Source organism: Protopterus annectens, chromosome 1.part1 (assembly GCF_019279795.1).
Source record: "Protopterus annectens isolate FY-2018-M chromosome 1.part1, PAN1.0, whole genome shotgun sequence".
NCBI lineage: Eukaryota > Metazoa > Chordata > Ceratodontiformes > Protopteridae > Protopterus > Protopterus annectens.
In genome coordinates, this window is record NC_056726.1 from 1,734,702,463 (window position 1) to 1,734,725,077 (window position 22,615).

The 22,615-nt window shown below is 41.9% G+C and overlaps 1 protein-coding gene across 2 annotated transcripts; it reads left to right on the plus strand.

The window, feature by feature from the left end:
- Window positions 1-1,083: 1,083 nt before the first annotated feature.
- On the plus strand, window positions 1,084-5,885 carry HMGN2 (high mobility group nucleosomal binding domain 2). Of its 2 annotated transcripts, none has more exons than XM_044084230.1 (6): window positions 1,084-1,276; window positions 3,351-3,395; window positions 3,736-3,765; window positions 3,928-3,978; window positions 4,445-4,528; window positions 5,280-5,885. In XM_044084230.1, the coding sequence occupies exons 1-6, from the start codon at window positions 1,262-1,264 to the stop codon at window positions 5,313-5,315; spliced, it is 261 nt and encodes an 86-aa protein (XP_043940165.1). In that variant the 5' UTR covers window positions 1,084-1,261; the 3' UTR covers window positions 5,316-5,885. The 2 variants fall into 2 exon arrangements, with proteins under 2 accessions (XP_043940165.1, XP_043940157.1); XM_044084222.1 differs by lacking the exon at window positions 1,084-1,276 and adding an exon at window positions 1,568-1,605.
- The last annotated feature ends 16,730 nt before the right edge of the window (window positions 5,886-22,615 follow it).

The window sequence follows — 22,615 nt, forward strand, 5'->3', positions numbered from 1 at the left end:
GTTAATAATATGTTATAATAATCTATCTTGTCTTTGCTAGGACAAAGACGAAGTATATTCAAGTGTGATAAGAGAAACATTAAGGTATGATCACAACTCTCAACTGTCTAGATTTCCGGTTCATATTTTTGTTCCGTTTCTCATAAAAATTTATTTTTCTGGCAAATCTGAGGCTTGGTCACTAAGTAATGGCAGCCAGTTGAGTTTCAGTCTTCATAGCCTTAAAAACGCATAGTAGTACAAAACCATTGTATTCTAGCAACTTTAAGTTTACAACAGCGCTATTTAAAGTCTCTGTTTTTGGTTCTGTGCAGAGTTGTTCTGCTGGTAAGTATGGTACGTATTTGTCCAGAAATTGTGTGGTCTGACCCTAACAGCAGTATTCTCGCACCAATTTATGCCAGACAAGTCCTACACAAAAACGCTACTAAGAAGGAAGATGGTTGCGTAAGGATATATTTGGATGGAACAATTTGTTGCTCGTTTCTCCCATTGGTGGGAAAACTGAATTCCGGTTGCATACTAAGAAATTGGTTAGAAATTTACACACACACGCACAAAAAGGTAATTTTGGATTTAAGCGCCCCCCAAGTACTTACATTATATGTTGTAAATGCGCGGGAGACAATGACACTACGCCTTTGTTTCCATTTTTAGGCGCTTATGAATTCTACTACTATAAGGAGATTCTGGTAACGTCTGTAAAGGATTTTAGAAGTCTTAAGAGTTGGACACAAATTGCAAAGTTTTTTTTTGTCGACAGTATCAGAAACTCAGTAAAAACATTTTTTTCAACAAAAGATCCTTCTCATATAGTAAGCAACTATACGTGAGCTACATGCACGTTTTAAGACTATATAAAAAAATTCAAAACGCGTTTAATGTTGCATTCAAGTGAGAATGTACTGATTATCCCTTCTGTCCAGTATCATTAGAAAGCTGTAATACCTCTTAGTATACTACTATATAAAAAACGCGCCTTTAAGACAGAGTGGCTTTCAACTCCTCCTACTGTTACTACCACTTTAAGGGAACCGATGATACCCATCCATCACGTGACGGCGAATGGTCCAATAATAGAACGGAGGATGTAAAAGCTGGTTCAAACCGGTTTGAATCTTCATTTCTATAAAAACTTTATAAACATCCAAATTCAAGTAATTTTCGGGCGAACTCCCTGGACGAAGGTTGTTTTCACTAGTGCAGTGTACTATAGTTATCGTTTTTCTTGTTTGTGTCTCCCTTCGTCACATAAGAAACCATGCCCAAAAGAAAGGTATGTCATAAAACAGAAATAAAATTATGTTCATAGTTTGTATCTAACCGTTTTTTTTTTTCGTAATGATATTTTAAAGCGATATTAGCATCTTGTGTTTGAGGACAAAAAATGGCGGCTGTTTTTCCTCTGGCCCAAGTCGAACAAGGCCGTTTTCCTTTATTTTGTTAGCTTCGTAGAAATTTTGGTTGCAATTTTCTAGGTTTTCAAATTACTGTGAATCGGAGTATGGGCTGATGTTACAGCGTTTTATATTTCTGCTTCAAAAGTAATTGTTTTGCTGTAAACCAGTCTAAATTTCACGTGATGCCTTTCCCGTTTTGTACGAGGTTGTAAGATTTACATTTTTTTTTATTTTTTTGCTTAGTATTAGCATTGAAGTGTATACGTAACGTACGTTGTATGGCTAGAAATATTGTGTATGCTTGGACTAGAATTTATGGCGCTAGTTAGTTCTTTGTTGTTGCCAAGATGGATAAAGGAGCCATGTTTGTTGGTGGCCGTTGTAGTGCAGTTTTGAGACTAGGTTTTTTCCCCTTTAATTATTACAAGTCGATAAGCAAAATATGTATGTTTCTGAATCCTGCGCTTGGGATGCTTCAGGACAGCTTTGGAAAACGTTTGCTGCAATCTATCATTATAATTCACATTTAATTTTTCATTTTGAAGAAAAACGCCACGTGATTTAATGAAATGTCGGGGAAGTCGTTATTTACGTCTGATTTCTGAGAGCGCGCCCACGCTCGACGATTTGAATTTGAAAAAAGGCGCGAAATGGTATTGAGCCGCCTCCTCGGATCTGTTGTAGAATGGGCGGTACATTGCCGTCACTAGTTTCCGTTGATTTGGAGAACGTTTCCCGCGCGGTAAAATATTAACTTTAATTTGGTTTTAAAAGGAGCGATACCATTCTACCTTAGAAGAAACTGGTATTTTAACCCCTAACTCGGTTTTATTTTTGCCAACTGTATATGGTGGTGGTGCTGTTCTGTGTATTGAAGTGGCTTACTACTACGATGAAAGGTTTGGTTACAATAGCAGGGGGTGTTGAAAGTACTGTTAAGAGTACTATGCACTTCTGTTTCAAATTGCTCGTGGCCTGAGCTTTCGTAGCGGAGAGGGCTGGAACAACACCTTACAAAAACAAAACTGATAAGTGGCTTTTAACTTCTGAGCCATTTTCACGTGTTGATAGTTTTTCTCGTTGGAGGGCTGTTGGCAATTGCTCTGTAAACTTAGAGCCTTTTGTATGCTGCGGTGATTACCAAAATATGTGAATTCTGTCCCCCTTAGGGAGATTGCTGACAAAGTGTAGCAAGAAGGGGGTGCCGCATTGTGCTCCTTCTGATGAGACGTGAAATGTTTTGGGTGGATGTAAGAGGTCCCATATTTGTGGAAAATGAAAACTCTTGGTATGATTACCACCTGGTATCCCTTGAAAAAAGTCATTAGGCTAGTGGGATTAGCCCAATAAAGAGCCGCTTTTGTCTTTGTTCACTGGGAAAGTCCGACTGAGTAGTACTCATTTTCAGCGAAGGGCCGGAGAGAAAAGCTCAATTTGTTGATAAAGTTCCAGTTTAGTACACACTAGTTGCATTCTAGTTAGAAATTAACAGCAGTTTTAGATTGCAAGATTTTTAGAGGTGTTTTTTTTTTTTTTTTTAGACACCAGGGTAGAGAAGTCTAGGGTACAAACACTGCCGCTTGTTTGTGCTACCGAGTTGCTTCTGAAATAAGGCATTGCTCTCGAGCAGGCTTCACCTGATTGTGTTTTTAAATATACCCCAAATCTACTAGTTTTGTCTTATAACAATATTCTGATCATTCTCAGAGGCTCGCAGACTGTCTTATTTGTCATTTATATTTGTTTATAAACATGTGCTGTGAACGATATTTCTGGTGTATACTGTAAGGTGCATCTGTGCTTTTCTGAAATTTTTCATCTAGAATTACTAACCTGCCATATAAGGTGTTAATTTAACACGATTTTCGGTAAATGCTTGACTGTAGCTATAATTGTATAGTGCATTAGTTTTTCAAACTATTCAGTTTATAACTTTGATTTGTTTTGCAGGCTGAAGGAGATGCAAAGGGAGATAAGAGCAAGGCAAAGGAAGAGGTATGCACAGACCCTTTAGGTCTCTTAGGTTTATTGACCATGTATTTTGACTAAATGTGTAATTGGCCAGTCTGGAGTTGAGAACTGTGAGCTGTCCAGTGCCTTATAGCTGCTATGTCTAGTATCAACGCTTCTGGTTTGTTCTGCTGGGAAAAGAACTAATTAGTGTTAAGTAGCTGAGGTAATTTTTTCACACTACTGTTTAGTGGGAAGTTGGGGAACTGAAATATAAGAATTTTGTGTAGGCTGTACATCATGAGCAGCAAACCACTAAAGCTTAAAGTGGTAATTTTTATAAGCTACTAACTGTTTTGCTTTTTTTTTCTTCCCTCATAAACAGCCACAGAGGAGGTCTGCAAGGTTGTCTGCTGTAAGTACCCTTTTAATAGAACTACCAGGGGGCGGGATCACTTCATGCAGTTCTTTCAAATCCTAGCACATTTGAGACAGCATGTACTTGCTACTGCCAGTCCAACTTTAAGAAAAAACAAGCTGAACGCATGATTTTCATTCTACTTTCATTCGTTTGTAGAAACCTGCTCCACCCAAACCAGAGCCTAAACCCAAGAAGGCAGCTCCAAAGGTAAGATTTACGTTATGTGACTAGGTCAAATATGCAGAGTGATACAGTAGTTAAATTGTACAGTGTTTGGGGATGTAGGGTGGTGGTCACTTACTAGCATAGGTTGGCAGCCCTTAGCAGTACCGGGTTGCACTTTTGTGCACTTTACTCATCACAAGGGGTATTTGTGTAGTTTTGCTTTTTCTGACACTGCTGCAGATTTCACTAGTGATTTGGTTATCGAATTTTTCTCCCACTGCAGCTTGTCTGTTTTGTTAGGTTATACTATACTTTGCAAGGGATAACCTAGATATGTTTCGCTGTGGTATTTAATTGCCTGTATGTGAGAGGGACAAGTTTTTGCTTCCTAACTGCTGGCACCTGGGCCTTGTTAAAACTTAAGTAATTTGCAAGTTAAGGCATAAGTTGAAAGGTTTTTGTTGTCTAAATTTGTGTGCACTAAATGTCTTTTTCTTTCTTTTTACAGAAAAGCGATAAAGGGGCCAAGGGTAAGAAAGGTAAAGAAGCTGGGAATAACCCTGCAGAGAATGGAGAAGCTAAATCAGACCAGGTATTGAGCAAAGTAGTTTTGTTAGGTTTTTAAAATGGAAATGGGTTAGTACAAAAGTTAAATCCTTGAGATGGGTGCAGAATCTAGATGTTGCTTTTAGTGCCATCTTAATATTGGTGATGCTGAAATCCGATCTTCAAGCCACATCACATGGACTTGGCAGCACTTTAATCTTTTTTTTTTTGTTGTTTTATCCCTCACTTAATGCAGCTGTAGGCTGCATAGCGAGAGGGATTTTGCTTCTCAAAGGAGGTAAGTAAGTAGTCTTGTATCTTCATCTGAGTGTAATTTTTAGATGCCCTTCCTTGATAGAAAGTTTGGTGGCTCTTTTAGAGCAAATGACATGCTTTCTGTATAACAGTTGACATGTCTTGGGAATAATCGTGTGCCTTGAGAAAACCAACTTTAAAGTTGTGAGAGCTAAACCGAATACCTGCTGTAGCCCACTGGAATTTTTTCCCCTTCAGTAAAATTGTGGGGGGGGGGGGGTAAGATGAATGTAAATGCTTTTTGAATATTTAAAAGCATTACAAGTATGTTGTGCGTGCTAGTTTGCAACTAGCAGTAAGTTGCATGTAGCCATGCTTGCACATTGGAGTGCTTGTGAGGTATTTGCTCATTGAGTAGTTTACTAGGCTAGTGTAGCCAGACTTAATAGCTTTCATTCTCTGTTCTGGGTGTTGAATGGGAGAGGCAAATGTCTATCTTGTGTGCAGTTGAAATATTTACATTCTTTTTTTTTTTCTCTTAGGCACAGAAAGCTGAGGGAACTGGAGATTCGAAGTGAAAATGCTGTTTAAAATTTTAATAACTGTGTACTTCTGGTGACTGTACAGTTTGAAATACTATTTTTTATCGAGTTTTATAAATGCATTTGTTTTTAGTTGCGTATGTTAGGGGCAGTGTTGCAAGGGGATTTCAAGAATGTCTGCTTGTTCTAATGGGACAAGTCCTCCAAACCAGTTCAGGTTTTCCATCCAGTTTTGTTTTTAAAACTGCAGTATAATTTAACCAAGTGAACAGTTTCCTGCTTATTGTGGTTTTGATGGATTGAATAGGCAGCTAATTGGGGGTGGGCTTGATGTGCAAAAGATTGGGGTCCCATTTTATATTGGTATGCTGCAGTTTTTTTAAAATGTTTTCCCCCATCAGAGTTAGGGTTGACAGGGAAGCGTTGTTAAACAACTGTTGTAATGTGAATTGTCAATCCTCACTATAAATCATGGACTTCTGGACTTTTTGTATTGGTTTAAACTTGTTTCAGAAAATATTCTGCCATGTTCCAACTTGTAACAATGTCAGTACTGTTTTTTTGAAGCTTGTATTAATAAAAGCTGGATACTGTTCTGCTTGGAAATATGCTTAATTCACTTGACATTTTACACTGGTTTAAATTGTCAGACTTGGTTGCTGTTTACATGATCAATGTATTTGGTGAGTTAACAATGTGGGACCAAAGTTTAAAGCTGCTGAAATAACTGACATGAAGTGAAATTCTTTCGGTTCAGCGGTTTAAACACATTAGGGATTACTGAGGTAATTCTGAAAATTAGGTTAACACGCCTTTCCAGTGATAGTATGTTGCATCTTGGTATAGAATACTATGTTGCAAATTTTTTTTTTTTTTTGCGGATAAGCTGTAGTTTTGTGTTGAAAGTACTACAGATCTTGAAGCATATTAACATGCAAGCTTGGTCGTTTATGATGTAACAGAACAGTGATTGTAAACTGCAGTGTAGCACATCCTGGGCTTTCAGTGTCTTGAGTGTTACATAAGGAATCCAGCACTGAGACTCAGTGGTTTATTTTCTCTTGAATCTGTTAGTAATCATTTGGCAGCTTTGCCACTGCAGCAGCCCTGAGGAGTAGGTGTGTGTTGACCAGGGGTGCTTCATACATGCATTGGTAGAAGTTTTGCGACGGTAGTCCCATCCCTGATGACTACATCTGTGTGCTCCAGACACATTGCTAAGAATTATTTTGGTAGTTTTTTTTAATGTAGCTTTATTTTTGTGCATTTCTGCTTTGTGGGTATTCTGAGTGGAAGCTACCCTGACCTTCCTTCAGGATGTGAGTGGAGAAGCCTTTTTAATTATTCCTTTGCCTGTCCGGCTCGAGTTTTTAAACTGCTACCTAACTTGTTAAAGCAAGCTTACAAGGATACAGTGGGAACTGGGCTTGGTGGTTCCATCTGGATGGGCACACCCAGTACTGAAATCTTTTCATGCTAGAGGTTGGTTGCCAACAAGCAGTTATTGCTGGATGAAAGACTGATGAAAGTAGTGTGCTTCCAGAAGGGAGGGCATGAGTGAAGTGGAAATCAATTAGTGTGCTTTTTAATCTAGCATGTAGTCTGCTGGGTAACCATTTGGTTGAGTGACTGAACACAACTGTTGAAGGGGCTTTGACTGTAGAGTGCAGTGCCAAGTAGTGGTTGGAGCGGCATATGTATCAAGTTTAAATTGGCTACCGAATCAATATGGAGTGTGTACTACAAGCTGAGGCTCAGTCTGGGAAACATAAGTAATGTTGGATCTCTGCTTCCCAGTCTTGCCATTCTGTCTTAATGATGAGAGAACCACCACCTCTTATGTCTAGCAAGACTCGTAAACAGGACTTGAAATGTGTTCTGGGAAGAAGGGAACGAACGCAATATCACATTACCAAGGCAGTCTGCCATTTTATGGGAAACTCATTGCAAAGTTGTAAAAAGCACTTTGTGTTGGAAGCATTAAAATAGCTCAGAAAACAGAACAGAAAAGTTTTAAGGTGGAGGTTTCCTTTAAGTTTTGGAAGCTGGCCACTGTTGCAGTCTTGGCTGGGTCTAACCCATATAGCTATGGCTAATGTGTTGATGTTCATTTTTTAATGTATGCCACTGGTACATTCATTTGCATTACTAGCTTATACCTTTTGTATATCTTTCAAGTGTACTATAGAGTTTTTAAATCTATTCTCCCCTATCTGTGACCATCTCTTCTGTCATTCAAGGCATCTTCGTACTTGTAATCTAGGAAGTCTTTCAAGGTTTTCTGTTGGAACAATATGCATCTTGAACTCAATTTGATGTCTTATCAATTTCACTATTAAATTGATTAGTGTCTGCATGAAGTTATGGGAAAGTAGTGGAAGCTAGGTTAAGAAGGGAGGTGATTTAGTTAGCAGTATTGTTTCATGCCAGGAAAGGACATTACAGATGCAATGTTTGCTCAGATTGTTGGAAGTACAAAGAATGTCAGAAGGAGTTGCTTTGTGTCTTTGGATTTAGAGAAAGCATATGACATGGTGCCTAGAGAGGAGTTGGGGTATTGTATGAGGAAGTCGGGACACAGAAGTATGTAAGAGTGGCACGGGATATGTACGAGGGTAGTGTGACAGCGGTGAGTGACGGATGTGTTTAAGGTGTAGGTGGGATTATAGCAAGGATCCGGTCAGAGTCCTTTTTTATTTGCAATGGTGATGGACAGGTTGACAAGATCAGACTCGAGTCCCCGTGGACTATGATGTTTGCAGATGACATCTGTAGTGAGTAGAACAGGTGGAGACCCTGGAGAGGTGGAGATGTGCTCTAGAGAGGAGGAATGAAGGTCAGCTGGACAGACAGAATATGTGTGTGAATCAGAGGGAGGATAGAGGAATGGTGAGGATGCAGGGAGTAGAGGTGGCGAAGGTGGATGAGTTTAAATACTTGGGATTAACAGTCGGAGTAATGGTGAGTGTGGAAGAGAGGTGAAGAGTGCAGGCAGGATGGAATGGGTGGAGTGTCGAATGATTTGTGACAAACTAGTAGGAGTGAAGGGGAAGGTCTACAAAGAGGGTAGTGAGACCAGCTATGTTATATGGGTTGGAGCATTGACAAAAAGGCAGAAGTCAGAGCTTGACTTGGCAGATTTGCAGATGTTTAAGATTTGCACTGGGTGCGACGAATGACAGGATTAGGAATAAGTATGTTAGAGGGTCAGCCCAGGTTGGAAGGTTGAGACAGGCAAATTTGGACGTGCTGAGGAGGGTTGCAGAGTATATTGGGGAAAAAGATGCTAAGGATGAAGGTCTAAGATAAGGCTTATGGATGTGTTGAGAAGACATGCTGCAGAGGACAAGAAGAAATGGAAACAGTAAAGAAGTTAAGCTTCACTGTGGTCTAAATCTTATTTTCTATTTATTTCTCTCTACTTTTCAGTAGGATTTCCTTAAAGCCTGCCTTGCTTGACTTTTAATTTTTCTTTTTCTATGTAAATCTACTGATGCTAGCCATGTACATGCAAATTCATTCAAGGTTTGACCAGTACCCATTCGGTTGTGTATTGATGCGAAGTAGAGCTCGTTGATGCTTCGTCCCCTTTAACTAAGGGAATGCTTGATGAAAAATCCTTGCCTCCCCCTTTACTTGAAAACCTAGACTATTTCTTAATGTATTACAATGACAAAACAATTTGAATGCAAATCCTGATGTAAATTACTGACCAGATTATGTAAATTTTGAAACTTGTATGTAGCTCAGGAAAGATATTTTAGTAAGACTATTCTTGCTTCACGTTTGATTTTTCTGGAAAGCTCCAGTTTAACCATAATCAGATATGTACACTGATTTGTGATAAAAGTGGATTAACACTTTTTAAAAAAAAATAGCTGACTACTGCTATCATTTGATCTGTTTTTAAACAGTCTGGCTTGTCTAACACCTGCATTTGTGTGTAGGAGCAAACTGACAGTTTGTAGAAATGGTGCAGTGTACTTGGTATAAAGAGCCATGTAGAAAAAAAGCCACTGAGGATCCAAAATGGTAAAATCAAGAATTTTAACAAGATTGACCGCTTTTGTGTCAGGAGATTTAAGAGTAGCAAGGTCATAGAAACGCGTGCGATTCCTTAAAACCTCGGAGGTAATGTGGGATACATATATGCAAATTACCCCTTAAGAACATCAGGTGTTCCAGCTATACGATTCTGAATGCCCATGTACTGCTGTGATGGGTTAGTGGTTAACTACTGTGACTATAGTGTACAGGGTCCTGGGTTCAAGATCTGCAAAGACTGTTTAGGGTTGGGAGGGTGGCCTAATGGTTAAGGTGTTTGCCTTACAAACACAAGGTGCAGTGTTTGAGTCTCACAAGGGATAACTGGCTAGGCTTAAAATGGCTCGCAAGGGCAGTTAGCCTAGTACTAATCTATGAACCTATGACTAACTTCTAAAAGTCTTTGTACAAGTTTCATTTAAAGCAATAACTACATTTTTCTCTCTGGCAAATGCACAATACAGTATTGGTTTTGGAATCTAAAATATTAGATGTTCCTGAAAGCATTTGATATTTTTATACCAATAAAAAAAAACTAATCTGGCAGTTAAAATGCACAACTCAAGTAGACAGGGATATTTGAATATCCGGGCATATTGTCCAGAAGTTTGTCATAGTGAAGGTGTATTCAGCTGCGTTGGTGGCATACTCCTTTGGTGCAGAAAGCTTGAGTGTTCAGTTCCCATACAAGTAAATTGGTAATGTTACAGTGAGGCAGAATGGGCGTGCTGTTCTCGTAGTGTCCTCGGTTGCGATATTAAACTGGGGCCTCTTGTGCGCCTATCAATGAGTAGGGATCCTTGGACAAGATCTCCGTTTACAAATGCATAGATTTCATTACACTAATTTTATTTACAGTTTTGTTGTATTTTGGTGTCCCATTGAGGTCCTCTCAGAAGAGGAAATGCCTGGACTCCACTGAGGAGTCTGCCACAGAAGACACTGATCGCTGGGAGAGGGATCCCTATGGTTACCTCCTGAAGATGCCTTTGGAGACATCGTGGAAATTTTAAGAGGTGGCTGGCAGTACAGTCCTTCAGAAGTTTATCTTGTTGACCTTGGTTCCTGACAATCTTACCTTCTCGGTCACTTTGCCCGCTGATAGGTTCATACTAGGCTATCTGCCCAAGGGCATTTATAAGCCTAGCCCATAGTTATTTGGCTTTCGCCACCCCTTTAGTTTGAATAAAACTATGTCTATTATTTTGCTGTGCCTCTGTCAAGCAGTGACACTGAGGTAATCCTTGGGGTATATCTGCGATCTCCCATCCATTGGTCAAGATTTCTCTTGAACAAGGCCAGCGAGGTGCTCTGCCTCACATGTATCGGGATTTTGTTCCACAGCATAGGGTGTCTTTGGGTGATGAATCTGTTCCTCCAGCACATCCTATTAATAACCGTGTCAAGGTTCAAGTCCCCCGCCCTTGTAGTTCTGAGGGATCTAGATTTTTTGAGGTGAAGCATGTTCATCAATTCTGGGTTGGACATGGCCTTGTATGTCAGGCACACCTCTGAGCAGACGGTAAGCAACTGAATAGAGCTGGAGTTCCTTCAGTCAGGCAGCATAAGACATTTTTGAGACCCTTTATCCTTTTGGTGAGGAACTTTTGGGGCCTTTCCAGTTGCTGCAGGTGTCTGGTCAGATGCATTCCGAATGGGGCATTGTACTCAATCATTGCTCTGAGTGATGAGTACAGGGGGACGATGACCTCCCTTGATCTAGATGTGAATCCCTTCATGATCAGATGGGCATTGTAGAAGGTCTGCCTAGCTACTTTGGCAATGTGATTGTCAAACGAAAGGTTACTGTCAACCTGGGTCCCCAGATCCCTGATAACCTCTTCTGTGCTCAGTGGACTGCCACCTATATGGTAGCTAGGGGTAACCTTATTTTTCCCGAAGGGTATAACTATGCATTTTTTGACGTTTAACTTTAGTCCATGGCTCTGGCACCAGTTATCCATTTCTATGAGACCCTTCTGAAGGATATCTGTGTCAGATGTGTTCTCGACTATTGCACCCAGTTTGCAGTCATCTGCAAATTTTGTCAGCCATAACCCTCCTGTGTTTGCTTGTACTTCTGAAAAGTAGATGCCGAACAAGAGTGGGCCCAGGACTGAGCCCTGTGAGACACCACTTGTGACTGGCTTTGAGTCTGACATGGCGTCAGCAACTCTGACCCTGTGGGTTCTGTCACTTAGCCAGTTTGCTACCCATCTTGTGACGTATGGGTTTACATTTAAGCTTATGAGTTTTTCAATGATACCTGAGTGGGGCGAGGTAGGCTGTGTGGCCTTGATGACTGTTTCGAAAAAGTCAACCAAGTTTAAAAGGCATGATCTGCCCTTGACAAAGCCAAACTGGGTTGGATCCAAAGTCTGCAAGTCCCCTATGTCTTTATGAATTCCATTATGATCCCCTCCATAGCTTTGCAGATCAGGCTTGTCAAACTGATGGGACGGTAATTTCTAGGGTCGGTGGAGGCACCACCTTTGTGAAGTGGGACCACAGTTGTCGTACGCCACTCCTTGGGTACATATTCTGAGGTGAGGCTAAGATTAAACAGCTGTCCTAACTGTGGGTTTAATTCCTCATTGAGTTCGTGGAGCACACAACCGGGGACACCATCTGGTCCCATGGATGCTGTGTTTTTCACCTTGGAGAGAGCAGTTCTCACCTGAGCGTTAGAGATGTTTGGGGGGGCTACAATCCTCTAGTATAGATATCTCTCATTTTGGGGGGGAGGGAGGGAGAAGTTTGCACTGAACCTGTCGGCCAGTATGTTGGCAATTTCTGTAGGTTCAGTGATTTTTTTTTTTACATCATTTTGAACTAATTCTGAGCATATCTGGGAGTTTCCTCCCAGGTTTCTGACATAGCTAAAGAAGGCCTTATGATTGTCTTTCGAGTCCTTGACGATTTTTCTCAAAATTTGCCTTGGATGATTTTATGAGAGATCGTAGTTTTTTACTTAAAATGATCAAAGGTGTCTTACCTTTTAGGGATTTTGCTCCATCTTGTAGTAGCTTCCTCCTTTTGTTGTAGAGCTTGTTTATGGCTGGGGTCCACCAGACTGGACGCTTGCCTTTGGTACAAAGAGTCTTTGTTTTATTTGGGATTGCCTGATCCATGCAGTCCTGTAGGTGCTGGTAGAAGGCATTTGTAAGTGATTCAGCGGCTTGAGTAATGGTTTCCGCGGGCTCGGGGGCCTTAAAAGAGACCACACTAGTCTTTAGAAGTGTGAAGTCTGCTTTTGAGAAGTTCTTCACTGTGGTCTTTTTTATCTCAGGTGGGGGCGGGATGTGGACTTCAGTGAGATTAGTTTATGGTCTGATCTCACCAGTGAGGGGTATACTTCCGGTGTTTAACATTGTGACCCCATGCTCGTGATGATGAGATCAAGTATGTTTTCACCTCTTGTGGGGATGGTGACTAGTTGTTCCATGGCATTTGAGTTTATGAACTCTAGGAACCTTTGGGCTAGAGTGTTGGGGCTTGAGTAGTGATCCCAGTCTATATTCGGGTAGTTGAAGTCACCTAGTATGATGGTGTTTGGAGATACATTTATCCCCTCCAGTGTTTTCAGGAAAGCTATGTGAGGTTCCTGAGTTTGAGAGGGTGGCCTGTAACATGCTACAAATTGCAGAGCAGTATTGCCTATGGTTAATTGCACCTGGATGGTCTCCGATGCATCGTGCGTTGCCACCAACCTTGGAGGTGTGGGTGTCCTTGATGAATATGGACACCCCCCTCCTTTCTTGGTGGTGTCCGGATTTTGGGGCCGGAACGCATGATATGAGGTGAAACCTGATAGTGCCGGGGTGCTCTCAGGAGCCTTGAACCAGGTTTCAGTCACAGCACAGACATCGATGTTCTCCATACTGAGAAGGGCCTCGAGTGCGTGCATTTTGAGGTTGAGACTTCTGGCATTGAGCAGCATTACCCTTAGTTTTTTTCCTTTTTTGTGTTCTAGGGTGGTAGGTTTAGAATTTGAGCCTTGCCTAAAAAAGGCACTATGGGGGTGGCAAGAACTTTTGCCAATATCCGGAAGCCCAGGGGTGACAGGTGCAAACCGTCCCTTGCGAAGCAGCGTGGCTTGTCCAGCATGATGTCATCCCAGGCAGACAGACTTTGGATCCCCTTTGAATGACACCAGAGTTTAAGCCAATTATTAAAGCTGATCATCTTATCTCTGTATTGTGGCATAATTCTTGGTGAAGGTAGGATACTGCTGCTCAAGGTCAGGGTCATACCTGCCTGGGCTACATAATCAGAGAGCTCCTCTGCCTCTTCTCATGTAGTCCAGTGAGGTACGTCTCAGGTCGTTCACACCAGCGTGGCCAATGACCGAGTCGTACTTGTACCTGATGTTGAGAGACCTGAGTGCTTGCGTTGTGGCGGATTCTAGCGCCCGACAGGCAGCTTACTGTGACCTTACTCAATCTGGTGAGCGGGACGTCTGTGTGTCTGACGAGTCACCAATGACTAGTGTGTCTGGCATTGTGTTTGGCCTTAATGGGCTGTGACTGTTTGGCACACTGTGGTGCATGTGTTGTGTCCTGAGGTGGCAGTTGTTTGGGTGTCTGCTTTGGTGGCCTCTGCTGTTTTGGTATATTTTTGATCAGAACCTCAGAGTATGTCTTTGTGTGTTTGTGTATGATTTGAAGTTGTGATGGTACTATGTGAGACTGGGTTTGTGGTGTGTGTGTTTACCTTCTCCTGTCTGGTCTTGCCAGTCCTATGTTGAGAGAGCTCAGCCTCCAGTTTAGGTGTATAGTTGCATCTCTCGCATGTATTTGTGTTTTGTGGGAGAAGGAGAGGGTTGTCTGTGTACATGAGGCAATTGTAACATTGCCCCCATATTCCCAGATTCACCAGCTGAGCAGGAGAGGACACTAGCAACTGATCCCTCGACATGCTAGAAGGAATAGACAAAAACTTTTAAAAAGACTCCGGGGGGGTGTGGGTGATCAAGAAAGGGGTTTTAGGCTGGTGGGGTACTATGTACAATAAAAGTGCTATATCAAAGTAAAAAGTACTTTAGGAGCAAGTGCTAGGCTTTACAGATAGAGAATAGTTACTTAGGAATCAAGTAGAGCTGAACTTTTTAGATATAGAATACGTTTGTTTGATCAGCAGTACAGTTCAAGGAAGGCTTTTTTAAGGGAAAATTTGAAGAGTGGACTTCAGGTAGCCCGAATAGTTAAACCTTGATTAACTGCCGCTGCTCTTGTGGCAACTCCATGCTAAAGCGTGCTTTATAGCAGGGGGCTGGAAAAGGCAGGAAATGACCCAAAATGGCCAATGAATTACCAGTTACTGTCTTTAACCACTCCTCTGAGGACAAACAGGCAGCTCAGTACTCCCCACTCTCACTGGTGAGTAAAGAAACTTCCCTCTGGCCACACAAGAAAATGGAGGAACACAGGAACCAAATACAAAGCCCAGGGATCCGCAAAATCTGATCACTGGGACAACTAGCTAGGAAAGCAGAAGTATTTTTTTGTTTTTTTCAAGTTTTTTTTACGCACAGAAAATACAGTAAATGCTTGGTTTTTCGACTAAATGCTATCAAAGGCTAGTACAATTGAGTGTATTAGCCTGTAGGTTAACTTATAAGCAAAACTTAAGCTAAGAAGTGCAGTCAACAAATTAAGCTCAGAAAAAGAGAAAACATGTAATATCACAATAATATAGGTAGAAACAGTGGTCGAAATGCACAAAAGGTCGAAAAAAGCAATAAAAATGTTTAAAAAATACTTAGAATCAGGAAAGTCGCTTTTTCTGCTCTCTGCTGCTCTAGGAACTCTGCAGGGGACCACGAGGAGCTATGCTGAGTTCTCTATTGCCAGAAAAGCCCGCCAAAGCGTGCTTTATAAGCAGGGGGCTGGAAAAGGCAGGAAATGACCCAAAATGGCCAATGAATTACCAGTTACTGTGTTTAACCACTCCTCTGAGGACAAACAGGCAGCTCAGTACTCCCCACTCTCACTGGTGAGTAAAGAGTTTCTTTCTGTGGTTGTATGGCAGACTCCCTTGAGTTAGCCCCCCCCCCCCCGAGACAAAATAAGATTATAGCTCCCAATTGTATTTTGTGCAAAAGGGGTTTCAGTAGATGTTATGGTGGTGGCAGCTACAAATAAGGGACTATGGGAAGAGTTCCCCTATCCATCTTCCAAGTAAAGATTCCAGAGCCGTGGGTAGATATGGGAAGTGAGTCTTAGCGACCTTTGCTTTGCCATTGCTAAATTATCTTTCCTACTGTACTATATTACAAAGGGGTCTGCTCAAGGAGTTGTCAGATATTTGAGCTGTAGCTAAGGGAGCTTGGGAGAATAACTTACTGGCTGAGAACTCTGCCTATAGTTAATTCTTCCATGACTCCTCGCTCATACAGCTGAAGGAACGAGTAGGTTGGCAGGTTCTGATGAGGCATGCCTGGATGCACCTCTGACTTTGTGGAGCCTTTGAAGTAGTGTATTGTCAGTACTCCATTTGATGGAATGTCCCTTTTTAGACCCAAGGTTAAAGACATGGTATTCAGGTTATGAGGGTTTTTTTGTGTCCCCCCCCCCCCCAAAGTTTATATCCTGAGGGTTGGCTCAAAAAAAGTCTCAAGGGTCTAAGGGATCCTAGAGGCTAAGGGGGAAACTACTCACGAAGACTCCACCAGTGTGGCAGAGGAGACCCACAGAACCAAGGATCTAGTGTCCCAGTCTTTGGGAGACCTTACTCATACTCCTAAACAGTGCCTCACAGGAAGAGGTTCGATTCTCAGCTAGGGTGCTTTCTGGGCGGAGTCTGCATGTCCTCCCTGTAGTCGCGTGGGTTTCCTCCGGGTACTCCGCTTTCCTCCTAAAGATGTGCAGTAGGTGGATTGGACACTAAATTGGCCCTAGGAGTGTGTGTGCCTTCTGTGGAAGGTTGGGTGCCGGGCACTGCCAATCATGAGTGGACAGATCTGCTGTGGCGACCCCTAACCGGGAAAAGCCAAAAGAAGACTCGTACTCCTTAACAGAGGCCCGATTGCACACCTCTGGTGGCAATCGGGTCGACTATTCCCCCTAGACGAGAGGATTTGGAATGTACTCAACGTTCTTGATTCCAAAGAAAGTCAGTTCAATGTTGCCAGTTCCAAATGATACAGTTCATACTTCCTTTCTTGGGAACAGGATGATTGGATCTGTTCCATAGACCTTCAGGATGTGTACTACTAAATAAAAATGGAATAGGCAGTCCAGAATGTTTTTGCACTTTAGGCTGGGAGCAAGTCACTTCCAGCAGGTTTTTGCTTTGGGCTGGAAGCCTGTCGTTTCCAGTTCAGAGCAATGCCCTTTCGTCTCACCACAGCCCCAGGGTGTTTTAAGTGCTTGGCGGTGGTTGTCGCTCACCTGAGACGAGGATTCCAGGTATTTCCCTACTTGACTTGTCTGCTTTCCCAACCCCACCAGGTATTTACTTATTCAAGCAAGGGATTCGGTTATCCAAGTCTGTACAGATGTAAGCCTAAGTTACAAAAAATCTCACTTGGAACCTGTTCAAATTCTAGAATTCATAGGAGCAATTTTGGGCACACAGATTGCAGGGCTGCCAGAGTACTGATGATTAGATGGCAGACACAGATGTTAACTTCGAAACAGGAGGATAGCTGCCCGTCATATCTTGAGATCAATGGCATCTGCTGTAGTCTTGATACTTCTGGCAAGATTCCACTTGAAAATATTGCAGTGGCAGCACAGTGGTAGATTTATCAACCAACCAATGTCTTGCGCAATAATTACTGTCACTTGTATGACAAGCTCTATCGTGGTGGATTCATACTGGGTGTTATCTGGGGAAGACTGTTCAAGGCATCTGGTCTTCCAACTAAGCCAATTTACACACACTGGTGGAGATTCAGTCTGACAATGTCTGTGGTCTGGTACATGAGGAGCCAGATCATATCCATCTGACCACTTACAGCAGTTCACTTTCTGGGAAAGTCTAATGTAATTGCAGACAGGTTGAGCAGATCTAGTCTCATGCCTTGAGTGGTCTCTCAATTGGGTATTAGTGGAGAAAATTTTCTGTAAATAGGGTCAACTTTGCTTGTGATCTCTGCATCCCCCGATCAACAAATGCAGCAGCTACTTTGACCTGATCCCCCTCCCCAAACCGGAGAGTACCTGAGAGATGTCACACATGATTGGCTTCCCACTGTCCTGACACATCCCCCCACTCCCCTTGAATCCCAACTTATTCCAGAAAGCAAAAGCAGTTTGAAGAGAGCAACAATGCTTATTGCTCCCTTCTGGCTTCAAATCTGCTTCCCCTTTCTTTGGCTTCACCTTTGGGGAAAGAGCATTGATTCTGGAAGCTAGTCTAGACCTGTTACACCTGACAGGAATGAGTTATCCCAATCTGTCCAGATCTCTCCAGTGCATCACCCCATAAACAATCCACTCACAAGCTGCATAAGAGCAAATGGAGATTTATAATCTAGTTGCAACAATGCAATTTAGACCTTTACACTGCTCCTCTGTTCTAGAGTTCTTAGCTCATCATTTTGAAAGTGGAGTTGCGGTCCCAACCATCAAAGAACAGTTGGCAGCTGTGTTTTTCATGTTTGAGAAGATTAGTCTGTTTTTAATCTCATGCAAGCTTTACAAAACCTTCTTAGGGCCACCACATAGATGCTTTCCCCTTTTTGGGAGTTTAGTACTAAGTTTTGTTCACCCCCATTTGAACCTGCCTCACATACCTCTATACCTCCATAACTGAGTTTTCATATAGATAGGAAATCCTTGTGTACTGACCGTCAATACCTCTCACCTGCACAGATTTTCGCAGAATGTCCAGATTTTTGTCTTGTATGCCTGGTCCGTTTTTTTTTTTATAAAGTTGCGGCTTTCTGGCAAATTTATGGCAAATCATTAAAGATTGAAGTTGGAAAATAATGAGACATTTGAGTTTTACACTTCATACCCTTCAGAAAATTTATGCTAATGCAAAACCTGTTGTATCAACTTTCTAAGTTTGTAAGAGCAATATTTCAAAATTGTCCTTATTTGTACCTCTTTTTTATGGTTTTGTCCAGATTTCTTACTCTTAGAGGTATGGTACTGACCCCTTTTTTTAATACCTAAAGTAGTTTCTGAGACTAATCAGTCACGCCATTAATTTGCCCATTTTCTTTCCTAACTTTACTAGTAAAGGAGAATATGTACTACATTTATTGGCTGTTAATATATATGCTTTTATCTACACAGAACAAAAGAATTTAGACGGGCAGATCTTTTTCCGTTCCCAGACAGGAAAACTAGTATTCAAGGTTACTCTGGCAAAATGGTTATTTGATTTTGTTGCATTTATCCAGGTGTAGCTCTTTCTAAACCAGTTCGGGCTCATACAACCAGAGCAATGTCAACTTGAGCAACTTTTCAGAGTAATGCTTCTATCAATGAAATTTGTGCAGCAGCCATTTGGACAAATCACCATACCTTTATCACTAGTTACAAATTGGATTTGGTCTCTGGGGGAGGAGCCTCCTGTTCGATGGTTCTGAGGAATATTACATGAGTCCACCTGGGATGAAGGTAGCTGTGGGTTGTCCCATATGCGAGCACGAATGAAAAAATGGCAGTATCAGATAGACGTTGCATACTTAACCATAACATTCCATCTGTATTGTCACAACCACTTCCTCCAAGCCCCCTGCTTTGGTTTTCTGGTAGAACAAGAAGCACGATTTATACGCTTATATTCTAGAAATCTGGGGAGACATTTTCTTTTGTTAGTTACTTATCAAATGTCCTTTTCAGGGAAAAAATGATTTGGGTTGTCTCCAGTATTTTACAACACCCCATAATCTCCACATTTGTCATGCTTGGTATGTGTGTAATTATCATTTTTAGCATAATATTACAATCCCAGCCACCAGTTCATAAACCCCCTTTTGTCAAATGTTTGTAATGTTCAATCCAACTGTTCTTTCAAAGTTTCTTTCCATCTCTATGAAAAATTGGTCATGAATCCTTTTTTCCCTGTGAAATGCTTTTTATCATAGAGATTGAGTTACAATATGTTTTTTTCATGTTCTTAAAAAAATTTTCATTGAAAAGTTTCAAGGGTATGACAAAATGGCTTTGTTGATAAATGTTCTTACTATCATTTGTCCTACCCTTCATACCTGTTCATTTGTTTGTCTACTTTGAATCTTTAATTCTTCTGTTTTTCATTTTTTCTGCCTCTCAACTTTTGCCTTTTACTTTTCTCTGCATGTTTTTTTTTTCCGTTTCACCAATCTTCAGGATTGTGTCTGTGCCTGGAGCAGAATCAGGAAGTGCTCCTCCAAAAATGAGTGTGGGGGTGCCAGAGTGCCCTGTTCAAAGGTGTTTGCCATGTCTTACATGTGATTGTACAGTCATTTCATAAAGGCAGTCTGGCATTTTTTGACTATAATCAGCATCTGGTTGTGTCCAAACTCGGTTATTGGTGAGTGCATGCCACCATCTCCAGGAGAATGAAGCACATATTAAGCATGTTTATGTATTGAGTTGTGTCACCATTAGAATTTTTTTTTTCTGTAAAGAAAGCATTTTATATTACCACCAACAAAATTATATTGACAAGCTAATGAGGTCAAATTTAAACCTTGAGCAATATATGCTTGTAGAAAATGTCACTTGGATATGTAGCTCATTATTTGAGCACTTGCTACGTTTCTTGCATTGATGTAGTGGAGCACATATAAAGAACACATCTGTGTATATATATTTTTACAAGTAAATAATTGTCTTAGTTGCACTTTTTCAGTGTCCAAGTATTATACTCTATATTAAGAAATAGAAATTATGAAGTCAGCTGGTTTAAATATAGGGAGACATGGGAGTCTGCATACAAAAATGAGAGATTTTATTTTGTATACTAAATGTTTCAAAGTTGAAAGAGGGGCAGAACTGATCACTTTTTCAGATTACAGTAGTCAGATGTCCTTCAAGGATGCATCTGCAGTCATAACAAATGGGTTGTCCTGTCGTCAGGCAGCCCTTCGGTCGGCCGGATTCCAAAGTCTGGGTCCGGCTTCGGCTGATGTCGCACTTCACCCGACGTCATCTCTGCTGGTCTTCGGGTATAAAGGCATCAGCCGATGCCATTTTCCTCCGTCTTTCTTGCCGCGCGGCGCCCGAAGCAGAAGCTGTTCGCAAGTGCCGGTCGGTCAGATCCAGAGATTACTACTACCGAATACTACTTCGAAGCCTTCTAAAAAGCTAAGTACCCCGTTGGGGACTCTTTCTTGCCTCAGCCGATGTCAGAAAAAGTCAATAACTGTTTAACTTGTGGGAAACAAATACCTCATAAAGATTTCCACTCTTACTGCCTGCCTTGCTTAGGCCCAGACCACGACGTAGCAGCTTGTTCGGCCTGTGCTTCCTTCAACCGACGAATGCTTAGGCGTCGGTCGGAGTTTGCTGAACAGTTTTTCGGCTCAGATTTTGCGTACATTATGCCGTCGGATCCTCCGACTACCCAAATTGTAAAAAAACGCAAAGAAAAAGACCGACACTCGCGGTCCGCGGTTTCGGCTGAAACCACGGTTAAGCAAGCCGCGAGTGTCTCGGTTTCGGCCGAAACCGAGAAAACCGGTCAATCTTCAGCCGAATCCACGACTACTACTGAGGCTCCTGCTACCTTAGTTGAATCGGCCTCAGAAGTTCTGCCTACTACTGTGGTTCCTAGTGATTCATCAGACACCATTCCTTTGGATGTCTCTACCCCAGCACGTGGTGCTGCTAGGCCTCCTGCAGCCATGTCTATTAAGGCCTTTGCCAGGGCTAAAGCAGCCAAAACTGTTAAATCAGTGCCTGTTAAGCCCCCCTCACACAGGCCCACTTCTAGTTCACAAATGCTTACTCTGGCAGAGGATTTAATATCCTTAATTAGGGGATCCCAATCTCACCCAGACAGGGCCTCTCAGCCCCCAGAAAAGAGACCTAGAACAGAGCCCCCCGAGCCAGTGTCCTCTGATGATTCTTCGGATGACTCGGACATTACAGATCAGCCAGAGGCTCCTTTTTCTACTTATGAAGATTCCGATGCTGAAGAATCCATTCCATCTGCCTCTCCACCAGAGGAATTTTCCTTTGGGGAAACCTTACATGCCATGAGAGAACAATTCCAATGGCAGGGACAAGATTTCTCAGATTCAAGAAAAGGCTTAGGACATTTCTGCACTTACCACAACATAGGCCCTTAGCTATACCTCCAGTACTGCCTGTTGTGGATGATGCATTTAATGATGTTTGCACTGCTCCTGATACTTTACCTCCAGCCCCTGCCAAACCAGATAGATTTTACAGGGTGCCAGACACTCATCACCACCTATACAAGTCCCCACTTGCAGATCCTGAGACTATATCCCAGGGGCCTAAGGCAGTAGCCTCGACCTCAGCAAAAAACCCTATTCCTTCTGAAAGGGAATCCAGGTCCTTAGAGAGATGGGGAAAAAGTTTACACCTCTGCTACTCTCTCAGCTAGAGCTTTAAACTGTCAGTTTCATATGATCCAATACCAAGAGTTTATGCTTGATCAGTTAACTAAGAAGCTGTCCACTGATGATTCCTTAGATAAGAAATATGTTTTAGAAATGGTGAATAACATTCAGCAGGTTAGTAACCATTCTTTAAAATGTGGCTATGATGCACTGGAGGCTTCATTTAGATCAGCCATGACTGGCACAGTGATAAGAAGGCATGCATGGTTGAAAGAACAGGTCTTGCGGGATCATGTTAAAGCAAAGCTGTTAGATGCTCCTATGGATAAAGCCAGTCTATTTGGTACACCTGCTCAGCAAGTAATGAAGAAAATGGAAGAGAAGGCAAAATCTGTACAAACAGTTAAGGATTTCTTACAGGTTCAGCCCCCAAGGTTTAGCAGGAACTGGCCTGCCAAAAATTGGTCCTTTCCAGATTCCTCAAAATCTCAAAGAGGCAGGAATAGACGCTCTAGAGGCAGAAATCAATCCAGAGGAGGTGCCTACAGAGGACGACAGTGGCAAGGCAATAACCGAGGCACAGACACAACCACTGCCACTGCAACAGGACAATCACAGTGACTTGGCTCTGACACCGCCTACCAGGGAGCAAATAACAGCACCTTTAGGCGGAAAGTTAGCCTTATTTTCGAAAAATTGGCACTATATCACAAAAGACAAGTGGATTTTGCAAACCATAGACCAAGGTTACAGGTTCCACTTCCACACCTTACCAGTAAAAAGAGGAATGCCAAATCAAAAAACAGAAGCTCTAAAGCAG

Excerpts from the sequence above, each read along its gene's own strand:
- HMGN2 (XM_044084222.1), top strand. The coding sequence starts at position 1,583 with ATGCCTTTCCCGTTTTGTACGAG. Across the intron at positions 3,396-3,735 it reads AGAGCAAGGCAAAGGAAGAG|CCACAGAGGAGGTCTGCAAG; the intron begins GTATGCACAGAC and ends CCTCATAAACAG. Across the intron at positions 3,979-4,444 it reads CCAAGAAGGCAGCTCCAAAG|AAAAGCGATAAAGGGGCCAA; the intron begins GTAAGATTTACG and ends TTCTTTTTACAG.